At 39.3% G+C, this 13219-nt stretch overlaps 1 protein-coding gene across 3 annotated transcripts in view; it reads right to left on the reverse strand.

Moving 5' to 3' along the window:
• Positions 1–13219, reverse strand: part of si:dkey-71h2.2 (low density lipoprotein receptor adapter protein 1) — a 191705-nt gene that overhangs the window by 59208 nt on the left and 119278 nt on the right. For all 3 annotated transcript variants that reach the window (XM_039749477.1, XM_039749474.1, XM_039749475.1), the window contains exon 7: positions 8369–8493. In XM_039749477.1, coding sequence (XP_039605411.1) covers positions 8369–8493 — 125 coding nt within the window. The remainder of the gene's footprint in view (positions 1–8368; positions 8494–13219) is intronic.

Here is a 13219-nt window from a genome sequence, read left to right on the forward strand (position 1 = left end):
ATCTATCTATCTATCTATCTATAAAGTCTGTTTCACAGTATCTTATACAGAAAAGTATTATGACAGTAGTAATTATCTAGAGCCTTTACGATCTACAGCATCTCTTTCATACCATTACCATCTACAGTATCTCTTTCATTGTCACACACGTGCGTCTGGGAGACAGCTAAAGGGCTCTAGTGCTGGTAATTACCTGTCGAACCAGGGGAGGGCGCTGTATTGTAATGCTTTCTCTCTTTCTCCCTCTGCGGAATGGAAGATTGACAGCCACTCCACCACTGACATCACTTCCGCTGTCCACCCTCCTGGACCCGCCCCTTCCTGCCAGATGACTAGGGCCTAGTCTACACTTCTCCAGGTCGGGGCCGTCTTAACACATGGGCATGCCGGGGAGTTGCCCGGGGGCCCCATGCTATTCTATGTATGTTGTGACTTGCTGTCAATAAATAAATACTACACTATACTAAACTATAAATATTTGTAATTGTGTTACAAGTGGACATTGGCATTCGCCTCTGCTTTAGTATCATGGTCCTCTCTGCAACCTCACATGCCTGTATGTGTACGGATCTCATGCACTACATCACGTCAAAGAGTATATGTTAACGTCATTTCAGCTCAATTCTCTGCAAAGAAATTTCACAAATGTTTGTGTTGAACACTTCATTAATAATCCATAATTCACTGTCATTTCATACTGCACCATCTCCGTCTTTATGGTTTACCAATTGAGTATCATTTATATGTTGATATTTTGGTGGTTTTCAAGACTCATGTTCTATTGTTCAAATGTTTGTGTTGATTAATATTTGCTGTACAGCATGTTTTTAATGTTTAAACACTGATTTTGGGGGCAGCATGGTGGTGCAGTGGTAGCGCTGCTGCCTTGCAGTAAGGAGACCCTTCCCGGGTCCTCCCCTGCGTGGAGTTTGCATGTTCTGTGTGGGTTTCCTCCCACAGTCCAAAAACATGCAGGTTAGGCGGATTGGCGATTCTAAATTGTCCCTAGTGTGTGCTTGGTGTGTGGATGTCCCCTGTGGTGGGCTGGCATCCTGCCCAGGGTTCCTGCCTTGTGCCCTGTGCTGGCTGGCTCCAGTAGACCCCCGTGACCCTGTGTTAGGATATAGTGGGTTGGACAATGACTGACTGACTGAATTTGTGTTTTGGGGGTTTGGGACTCGCTGACACTCCTGGTTCTATCACACCTGTCTACATGTGAGCAGGGTAGACAGAGTTTACTAAACATCTTCACCCTAGAAGGAGATTTCTCAAAGTTTTGTGTGGACGAAGGGCCCAAAGGCATACAAAAAGCGACATTTTAAAAAATACTCAGCTACGTGTGGACAACTGGCCTTCTTGTTCTCAGTTGTTTTCAGTTGTGTTTTGAACTTGTGATTGGAAAGATGACTTCTGCAGACTCTTGCGTGTTGCATTACTGTGCATGCTTTCAAACTTGTTGTGTGTTTCCTTTTTACTCTACTTAGGGGCTCTGCCCCCTGCTCGCTTCGCTCAGTAACCCCCGGGCGGGCGGTACGTGCTAGCTACTTCGCAGCTCTGCCACTCGCGTATGGGGAAGCGGATGTACAATTTAAACAGATTGTTAGTTTCATGGGAATTGTTACACATTCATAATAGAACTAACTATTTTACATTCCAGAGAGTAGATAGATAGATAGATAGATAGATAGATAGATAGATAGATAGATAGATAGATAGATAGATAGATAGATACTTTATTAATCCCAAGGGGAAATTCATAATTAGGGTTAGGGTTAACCCTAACCCTAACCCTAATTAACTGTAGTAAAAATAGTAAAACGTAATAAATTGAAATAAAATTATGTTTCCTGTTGCGTTAGAGTTATTCGTTGCTTAATACGATTTCGTTCAGTTTGGCTTTGTAATTAACACGCAAATACTTTTTAAACATACACTTTTACTGTAAAAACAATATTTGGAATTCATTTTTCGTCAATATTGCATTGAATTTTGTTTCCGTGTTTGGAGTTACATCGTGACAACGGAACTTATAACTGCCTGTGAGTGAATTTCGTTTCTTTCTCTATAGTAAATAAACCAAGATTTTTCGAATGTTTGTCCCTGTGATCTGTTAATTGTCTTTGCAAAAGCTATTCTAACCAGAAACTGTAAACGTTTTAATATGAATGGCATATCAAGATCTCCTTTGATGTCTAATTGTTATCCCCTGAAGTTGTACTACATTACCTTTCTTGTCCCCCATTTTACATGTTAGAACTGTTTGACCAATTTTGAATACCAGTAATCTTGTCCTATTGCATAGCCCATCAATCAGACATAAATAACTCAATAACATTATGATACATCCTTCTCTCAACAGTAATTTGACCTTTAGAAGACCGCACGGTGTTAACGGTTATAGATATTCTTTGCGATATTGTAAGTAGATGTTTTCATCTTCCTCATCACCACCACCAACTGTTTCAACACAGTCTATTGATACGCATTTAACCCATTTGCCATGTAACCGATCGACTATTTTCACGTTAATTCTTTTTGATTTCTCGGTGCTACTAATTTGTTCTGTTGATAACCCCTTCATGATGAAATTCTTCAATAAGATTTGAAAATAATACGTCTTCTTTTATTGGGAACATAAAGTGAGGAAAACATAAAAATTTATAAGAGCTGAGAGAGCAGGAACTATGTCTGACAAAAGCATTCACATGAATGAGAGATAAGAGGACCTCAGGCCTGGGCCGTTAAACAGAAATGGTTGAGAGGAGGTTGGGGACCTGAAAAAATCTCTTGGCAATAGTCTCATCTCTTCTCAAGATTTTCTTTTATATATTATATTATATATTTATCTGTTATGTAGTGCATTTCACATAACATCTACCTGCTTTATACAGTGCTTTTGACATCCACCTCTACATCTGTCAAACTCTGGCCTCGGACGATGTGACTAAACAGCAGCAATGGCAGCGCCACTGCACTTCAGCCTCGTGATGTTAACCGTGTCACAAAAAAACAGAAACCACACTTGATTCGGCCAGGCCTGTGTTCAGATTGACTTGACTTCATTCATTAATATAGCAATGGCTCCCTCTAGTGCTGAAACAGAAATACAGCCTGACAGTGTAAAGGAGACAGACACTGGGAGGCCACAAGAGATGATTTTAACAAATCACAAATCATAAATGAATAAATTCTACCTCTTATTCACATGATCATTAACTTGAAAAACATAAACTTTACCATTTTAAAAACGAACAACACTTAGGTCCCACTGTCCTCCCCACTTGATTCTTACATGCTGACAGCTCTGGTGCTGAGTACTTGATTTTATTTTGATAATATAAAAGATAATGAGTGTCGCAGCGGGTGTCAGTGATGGAGACCGAACAGCCTTGGACATCACCTCACTACAGAGACCACCCCCTGTGCTTAGGCGTTTTGGCAGTGCAGTGCGGCTCTTTCCATATTTTTACACTGTGAACAAATAGATCAGTTGAGTTTAGATACACATTATTAATCCCAGAGGGAAATTCAAATGCATACAGCAGAAGAAACCTAAAAAATAAGGATAAAGACTCCCAGGACAGATAACACATCCAATCAATCAAGCAATAAATACAGTCAAAGTAAAAAGTAGGTGAACCCTTTGGAATGATCTGGTTTACTGCATAAATTGGTCATAAACAGTGATCTGATCTTCATCTACGTCACAGCTACTGATGATATACACAATGAGCTTAAGCCAATAACACAAAAAATCCTACTCTTTCATGTCTTTATTTTACAAACACATTCAATGTTCACAGTGGTAGTGGGAAAAGTAAGTGAACCTTGGGATTGAATAACTGGCTGACCCTCCTTTGGCAGCAGTGACCTCAACCAGGCGCTTCCTGTAACTGCAGATCAGACCTGCACATCGTGTGGGGGGAATCTGAGCCCACTCTTCCCTGCAGGACAGCCTTAACTCCTCCATATTCTTTGGTTGTCTTCTGTGAGTGGCTCTCTCTCTTCAAGTCATTCAATCGGATTGAGATCTGAGCTCTGACTGGGACACTCCAAAAGGTGGAATTTGTTCTTCTGAAGCCATTGTGCTGTGGATTTGCTGTGATGTTTGGGGTTATTGTCCTGTTGCATCACCCAGTCTCTTCTGAGCTTAAGTGGATGGACAGACACCCGCACATTATCCTGGAGAATGTGTTGATAAACTTGGGAATTCATTTTCCCCTCAAGCTGTCCAGGCCCTGATGCAGCAAAGCAGGCCCAAATCCTGATGTTCCCTCCACCATACTTTATTGTAGGGGTGATGTTTTGATGTTGATATGCAGTGCCCTTTTTACGCCAAATGAAGGTCTGCTTGTTCCTCCAAAATAGTTCAATTTTGGTTTCATCACTCAACAAAACATTTTCCCAGTACCGTTGTGGAGTGTCCAAGTGTTCTTTCACAAACTTCAGGTGTTAAGCAATGTTCTTTTTTGACAGAAGTGGCTTCCTTCTTGGTGTCCCGCCATGGACTCCTTTCTTGTTCAATGTTCTGCGTATAGTTGACTCCTGAGGAGCAGATTAAATGCTTTGTTTTGTATGAGATCTTCTACAGTATGTGCTCTATGTATGTGAATCACTACGTGCTTCTTAAACGGGCTTTCTCTTCCTCCGACTGGACACAAAATCCATTACATTCATGATATTAGAGCTCTCTGAATAATTAAAATACTGAGATGCATACGTGAGATCACTTTCATGATGATAGGAGTTAAGGCATGTTATTAAACATGGGAACATGGTAGCATAGTGATAGTGATGATCTGGAGCCCGGTCCAAAGACTGCTTCATGCAAGATGCTCTCTGCGCCTTGCGCAACCTTCGATGAAATCATTTATTGCAGCAGTACTGTCACTTTCAAATGTACTAACTCCCAATTCCTGTCCTTCCGTTTCTTCCTCCAAGTAACCAATCGCCACACAATCAGCTCTGTTATAGATGTTAAGCCATCTGTAAGCTTAGAATACAGATTCTTCAAAACTTTTAAGGAACATTGAAATATCTTCGTAGTACGTGTTTAATTATACTATCCATCTATCCTTCCAGGGTTGCGCCAGCCCAGCAAGAGTACAGCGCGAGGCAGGAACAATCCGTGAATGGGGCGCCAGCTCCTTGCTAGCGCTGCGACACCGTGTCCTCACATGTTCAATTATTAACAATATAGATTATTTAAATAATGATAACATTTTAACTGTATGATGTAATTAAAAATATTTTGCTGCATTTCATCTTAAAAATGATATCGTCATCATATGTAAATACGCGCTTTATAAAGTGGATCAGGTTGTGCAATATTATAACTGTAGTGCAAGTTTACAGTGGGGTGATTGTACTTATAAGTACAAACAGTTCTACCAGTAGCAGTTGATGGACTGATTGAGTGCGTTTAGAGTTCTTGGGATGAAACTGTTTGTGAACCGCGAGGTCCGTGCAGGAAAGACTTTAAAGCATTTGCCGTATGAGAGTAGTTCAAATAGACTGTGTGCATGCCTGAGGCAGCGTGTGCTTGATGCTGTATAATGATAATTCTCTTTCCGATCAGATTTCACACTCAGATACAGTGAGATAAATAGTCTGAGTGGTACATTGAGAGGAACAACGCTAAAGCAGCTATGGTATTTGGAGTAGTTTGACCATTCCATGGACCATTATATCGTTACAGGTTAATTACAATCAGATGCATTAAACCAATAAACAATATGTGTTTAATTTCAGTATATTTATAAAGCCACGTCAGGGATGTGGATCTATAAAAGAAAGAGTAACCATACAGGATCAGTAGCACTGCTTTGACACTAGGTGCCGCCAGTTTGCAAAACCGAGCGCAGAACTTTAGCTACCGTGAAAATGTGTGTGGCTTTTTGCCAAGTTTAGGTTTTATACATCGCGATCTGAGCGTGGAAAAGGGAGTATGCAACATTTTTGTGTGCACACACCGTTTATACATGGGGCCTTAGGACTTGAACAACTGAGCTGATGAAGTCGAGTTTACAAATGACCTGCTGAATGAAGGCATTATTAATGATAACAGAAACCATTTTAGGTGAATTAAACTTTAAAAAGAAGCTCACCATTAGTCCACTGCTTAGAATCATGGGACCTTTCAACAGAAAGGAACAAATCATTTGGCTGCCTGAGTGGCGAGACAGAATAATTCATATCATTGATGCAGTGATCCGCCAGTTTATTTATTTATTTATTTTTTTATTCTGCTTAATTCTTAGCCGACATGTTTCAGCCAAGTCTTGTTTCTTGTCTTTTTTGTGCCATTGATCTATGTTAAGGTTACTTTTCTTCAGTATCTGCTTTGTTGCCAACAGCTATGTTATGTTGCTTGTGTTTTGTGGGTGGATCCCCAAAGAGACGGGACCACCTGCCAATCACCATCTGGAGCTGCCCTCCACACTTTCAATATGGAGGGTCTCTCACAGTTCCTGCCGGTTCATCACACATGCTCTTTGGAGTGGAGGGTTTAACTTGTGTGTGTTGCTGTGCTTGGAACCTTTTGGGGTTGTGGATTTTTGAACCTGCACCCCATTTTTGATTTCTGTATTTGAACTCTGTTTGCCTTTTTGTTCTCCAGAGAGCTTCTTGTGCTGCAGAGCATATTTGTTGAAAATAAATCTTTCATTTTAGAAAAATTCTTCGAGGGACTTTTCAAGTCTATCCGGGGTCTAACTAGTTGGCAATGTTGGAAGTATTTATGGGACTTAAGTGCTTTTGGGACTCCCAGTTCATAACATTGACATGTTGACGGCTAAATACTCATATCTATGGACAGACGCAACCTGTGAGTTATCTCGTAAACTGTCTTTGGGACCGTAATGTGCAAAATGTATGCATTTTTTTGTTAAAATACTATTGACATTTACTTCTGCAAAAAGCAGCGTGCATTGTAAACAGTTCAACACATTACCACAATTCTTTAGAAAGCATTTGATAAGTCGCCACATGAGAAGTTGGCCATCAAACTAAAAGAAATGGCAGTTCAGGGTGTTGTGTGTAGAAGGGGGCAGAATTGGCTGAGACAGAGGAAGCGGAGGGTGATGAGGGTGTGAGAAACCTCATCAGAATTGGGCAGAGTTAAGAGTGGTGGCCAGCAGGGGGCAGTGCAGGGGGCACTGCTATTTTTAATATAAAGAAATGATTTAGATAGGAATATAAGCAACAAGCTGGTTAAGTGTGCAGATGATACCAAGACAGGTGGATTAGCAGATAATTTAGAATTCGTGGAGTCATCACAGAGGGACTTGGACAGCATACAGGCTGATTTGAGGCAGATGAAATTTAATGTCGGTAAATGTAAAGAATTCAACATAGGAAGTGAAAATGTGAGGCTTGAATACACAATTGGAGGTCTGAAAATCGAAAGTACGCCTTATGAGAAAGATTTAGGAGTTGTAGTGGACTCAACATTATCAACTGTCAGACCGTGTGCAGAAGTCATTAAGAAGGTTAACAGACTGTCAGGTTATATAGCGCCTTGATGTGTGGAGTACAAGTCACAGGAGGTTCTGCTCAGTCTTTATAACACACTGGTGAGGCCTCATCTGGAGTACTGGGTGCAGGTTTGGTCTCCAGGATACAAAAAGGACATAACAGCACAAGAAAAGGTCCAGAGAAGAGCGACTAGGCTGATTAGAGGACTACAGAGGATGAGTTATGAGGAAAGATTAAAAGAGCTGAGCTTTTACAGTTTAAGAGGAGACCTGATTGAAGCGTTTAAAATGATGACGTGAACTAGTCCAGTGAATCGAGACGGTGACTTTAAAATGAGTTCATCAAGAGCACGTGGACACAGTTGGAAACTTGTTAAGGGGAAATTTCACACAAACTTTAGGAGGTTTTTCTTTACACAAAGAACTATAAATTCAAAACTCGACGATGTTATTTTGGAAGAACTAAGTGGACAGGACTGGCGAGCTTTGTTGGGCTGAATGGCCTGTTCTCGTCTGGATTGTTCTAATGTTTATGAGAATAAGCTTGCGAGAGGTAGCGCCAATGAAGAGACGTTCAGACACATGTAGATACAGAGAAAAGACGCTGAGGGCTACATGCAGGGCATCCCCGTGACCCTGTAGTTAGGATATAGCGGGTTGGATAATGGATAGACACGCAGGGCAATAGACATCAAATATTTTTAAAATATTCTATTACTTGTCTCTGACTAGTCAAAGATAAAACTCCAGCGCTTCTTTAGAAACTTAAAATCATCAAAAACAAACAGCTATGCAAGAATTATATAAAAAGATGAAGCTGACTGAATCCTTTGGCTCAGTTCTTCATTTTCCTTTCAAATGTATGACAAACTGGGAAGCAATGAAGTGCATACCGATGAGTCGTGTCTGACAAGCAGCTTATGGACGGGGCTGTTGTGCCGCGATGAGGCTTCCCTGTCAGAGGATGAGAACAGCATGGCACTCGGCTTTTCTTCGATGCTCAACTCTGTGTCTCCTTCTGTATTAAAAGGAAAAAAAAAATAGAAAATAAAAATAAAAGTTGTTGTCAATTCTGATTAATTTTTATATTTTGCAGTGTCTTATATTCATTCCCGGTCTGTGTACTTTTTGGTATTTGAAATTTCATTTTAGAAGCAAAAACGAAAATGAAAGGAATTTTCAGATTTTGATATTTAATTAAAGAATAAAATGAGAGAAAATAAGGTATTTTGTAATTCTGTGATAACAAATAGCAGGCATAAAGTTAAAATTACACACACTTTTCTGGATTTATTTGTGATTCAAATAGTGAAAGTGTAATAGCTCAAAAACAACAAAACAGACGCATTTTCGTTGTCTGAAACCGTAAATACTTCTTCTTCTGCATGATTTTTGACGACACGTGCGAACCTCCCAACGTCCTCCTCACGAGACATCGACCGACGGCCTTGAAGTTACACTGGCATCAGCAGAGGATGGACCATCACGTTGTTTTTCAGAACAGTAAAAGAGTGACACTCTGGGACGAGGACATGACTGCAGAAAAACGAAGTCGCATCTTTCCGGTAAAAATACAAACTTTGCTTCATTGATGTAGCAGTTGTTTTATGAACATTATTGTTATTACTTACTGTGAAACAGCCAACATTTGGTGATTTCATTTACTAACACTAAGTCTGGCAATTTTTATAGTGCTAGCATTTTGAATGTGTGTAAATGTGTGAATGGTTCCTCACTGACAAATGTAACACATGTTAAGAAAACTTTCTGTAAATCACGTCGCTCTACTAACGTGTTACAGTTTTGCGCACTGTTAATACTCGAAACGCTTACTAGCTATAGTAGCGGTAAAGTCAATGAGCAACCATTCAAAATGCTAGCCCTCTAAAAATTGCCAGACTTACTGTTAGTAAATGAAATCACCAAATGTTGGCTGTTTCACAGTAAGTAACAACAATAATGTTCATATACGAGCTGTTACATCAATGAAGCAAAGTCTGCAAAGCTTGTATTTTTACCTGAAAGATGCGACTCAGTGTCCTCGTCCTGGAGTGTCACTCTTTTACTGTTCTGAAAAACAACGTAACGGTCCATCCTCTGCTGATGCCATGCAGTGTAACTTCAAGGCTGTTGATCGATGTCTTGTGAGGAATACGTTGGGAGGTTCGCACATGTCTTCAAAAATCGCGCAGAAGAAGAAGTACCTCCGCTTTCAGACAATGAAAATGCGTTGGTTTTGTTGTTTTTGAGCTATAACACTTTCATTATTTGAATCACAAATAAATCCAGAAAAGTATGTGTAATTTTAAGTTTATGACTGCTATTTGTTACCACAGAAAATACCTTATTTTTCCTCATTTTATTCTTTAATCAAAAATCTGAAAATTCCTTTCATTTTCGTTTTTTCATGTTTGCTTCTAAAATGAAATTTTAAATACCAAAAAGTACACGGACCATTCCCCCTTGGCGTTTGTCCTGGTTTGTCATATTACAATCTACAATTAAAATGGATTTCAATTTGGATTTTATCTAATGGACTTAATAATATAATCCAAATTGTTGCAGTGGAATGAAAATAAAATATCTTGTGTATATATAGAAAAATCAGGAGTGGTCTCCCCTTGACTTTCTCATATACTCAGAAACGGGGATGGATATTTGAGAAGTAAACCACAAGACAATAATTATATTTTTATATTATGTACATTAAAGAACCATCAACAACAGATCAAATCAAATTAATAATATATTGAACAATTATTATAAAAGTAAAGTTGAATAAATCAGACTCTGCAGCTGCATGAATAAAAAAGTGCCACTTCTGGTTGGTGGAAACCAATCAAATGTTGATAGAAATCTACATTTTGTACTTAATACTTGCATGCAAAATTTGGTTCACCGAGTGAAAGCGCACTCAAGTTATCATGTTTACACACACACACACACACACAGACATAATTCAAATTAATTGGTATTCTGTGGGAGGTCTTAAACATCTAGGTTCATAAATCTCAAAATACAATTTTTATAGTATTCCAATACGTTCCCTATACTGTGTATATGAGAAAGTTGGGGAGGTCTAAAACGTCCCGATTCATTAAAGTCTCAAAATCAAATTTTTGGACAATTACAATACTTTCCCCTGGAGAAAGTAATTCAGACTCAGGGAGGTCCAAAACGTTGAGATTCATCAAAATCTCAAACTATAAGTTTTATAGCATTCCAATACTTTCCCTTTACTTTGTATACGAGAAAGTCAGGGAGGTCTAAAATGTCGAGATACATTAAAATCTCAAAATTTAATTTTTGAACGATTCCAATACTTTCCCTATGAGAAAATAAATCGGCTTCAGGAAAGTCTAATACGTCGAGATTCATCAAAAACTTGAAATCAGATTTTTGGACGATTGCAATACTTTCCCCTGGAGAAAGTAAATCAGACACAGGGAGGTCTAAAACGTTGAGGTTCATCAAAATCTCAAATTATAATTTTTATAGCATCCCAATACTTTCCCTATACTTTGTATATGAGAAAGTTGGGGAGGTCTAAAACGTCCAGATTCATTAAAGTCTCAAAATCAGATTTTTGGACAATTACAATACTTTCCCTAGGAGAAAGTAAATCAGACACAGGGAGGTCCAAAACGTTGAGATTCATCAAAATCTCAAACTATAAGTTTTATAGCATTTCAATACTTTCCCTATACTTTGTATACGAGAAAGTCAGGGAGGTCTAAAACGTCCAGATTCATTAAAATCTCGAAATTAAATTTTTGGACGATTCCAATACTTTCCCTATGAGAAAATAAATTGGCTTCAGGAAGGTCTAATACGTCGAGATTCATCAAAAACTTGAAATCAGATTTTTGGATGATTACAATACTTTCCCCTGGACAAAGTAAATCAGACTCAGGGGGGTCTAAAACGTCGAGGTTCATCAAAATCTCAAATAATAATTTTTATAGCATCCCAATACTTTCCCTATACTTTGTATATGAGAAATTCAGGGAGGTCTAAAACATCGAGATTCATTAAAATATCGAAATCAGATTTTTGGGCAATTACAATACTTTCCCTAGGACAGCGTTTCTCAGCCTTTACGTATTTGCGACCTGAGTTTTCATAACAGTTTTAATCGGCCCCCCCAATGTTTTTTTGAAAAGAGCCCACTAATACCAATTTGTTCTTTTAAAATTAATGATATATCATAGATGCATGTTTTATTAGACCTACTTAACTTTTATCTACAGTTATCTAACTCTATTTATTTTTCTCGTATCAGAATGTAGTTTCAATAGATGTGTTTTTCATATTTTTGATTCTTGTTTTCTTTTTTTCACATCTTCGCGCTCCCCCTTTTTGTTACTTTGCGCCCACCTAGGGAGGTCTGCCCCATAGATTGAGAACCACTGCCCTAGAAGAAAGTAATCTGGGAGGTCTAAAACGTCGAGATTCATCAAAATCTTGAGGTCGAATTTTTGAATGATTGTATACTCCATATACAAGAAAGTAAAAAAAGAAAAACTGAGAAGTTGTGAGTGCATATGTATTCATCCCCTTCGCTATGAAACCCCTGAATAAGATTTTGTCTAACCAATTAACTTGAGCAGTCACATAAGTAGTTGATTTGGATCTACCTGTGTGTCATCAAAGTGTCACATGATCAGTCGCATGGTGTCTGTTCTGAAAGGCCCCGTAACTCTGCAAAACCACTAAGCAAGCAACATGAAAACCACGGAGCACTCCAAACAGGCCAGAGACAAAGTTGTGCAGAAGTAGAGATCCAGGTTGGGTTATAAAGAAATATCCCAAACTTTGAATATCCCATGGTGCGTCATTAAAGTCATTATAACAGAATGGAAAGAATATGGCACCATGACAAGCATGGAAAGAAAACTCCACCAATCAAAACTCACAGACCAAGCAAGGAGGGCATTTATGAGAGATGCAACAAAGACACCACAGATAACACTGAAGGAGCTGCAGAGATCTACAGCGGAGATGGGGAAATCTGCCTATAGGACCACTATAAGCCGTACACTTCACAGAGTGGGGACTTTATAGACAAGTAGCCATCTGCCAGACTCCCCAAACCCATAGAAGAACATCCTCTGGTCAGATGAGACTAAAATTGAACTTTTTAGCCATGATGGGAAACACCATGCGTGGTGCAAACCAAACACTTCCCATCACCCCGAGAACTCCATTCCCATAGTGAAGCATGGTGGTGGCAGCATCATGCTTTTGGGGACAGGAGAACTGGTGAGGACTGAAGGAAACATAGATGGCACTAAATACGGGGCAATTCTTGGGGAAGACCTGTTTGAGCCTGCAAGAGATTTGAGACTGGGACAAAGGTTCATCTTTCCAGCAGGACAATGAATGACCCTTAATATGCTGGTAAAGCGAAACTGGAGGGGTTTAAAGGGACACTTTCAAATGCCTTGGAATGTCCTCGTCAAAGCCCAAACCTCAATCCAATGGAGAATCTGTGGCAGGTCTTGAAGATGACTGGACACCAACACAACCCACCGAACTTGAAGGGGCTGGAGCAGTCTGACCTTGAGGAATGGATGGCAGTCCCAGTGGTGAGATGTGCTCAACTAATAGAGACATTCAACAAGAGGGCACTACAAAGGGGTGAATACTTATGTACACTCAGGATTTCTGTTTTCGATTTGTCTTAATGATTGTTTGTGTCGCAATAAAAAATATTTTTGCTCCTGTAAAGTAATAGACATTGT

The sequence above is a fragment of the Polypterus senegalus genome, chromosome 3 (assembly GCF_016835505.1).
Source record: "Polypterus senegalus isolate Bchr_013 chromosome 3, ASM1683550v1, whole genome shotgun sequence".
NCBI lineage: Eukaryota > Metazoa > Chordata > Cladistia > Polypteriformes > Polypteridae > Polypterus > Polypterus senegalus.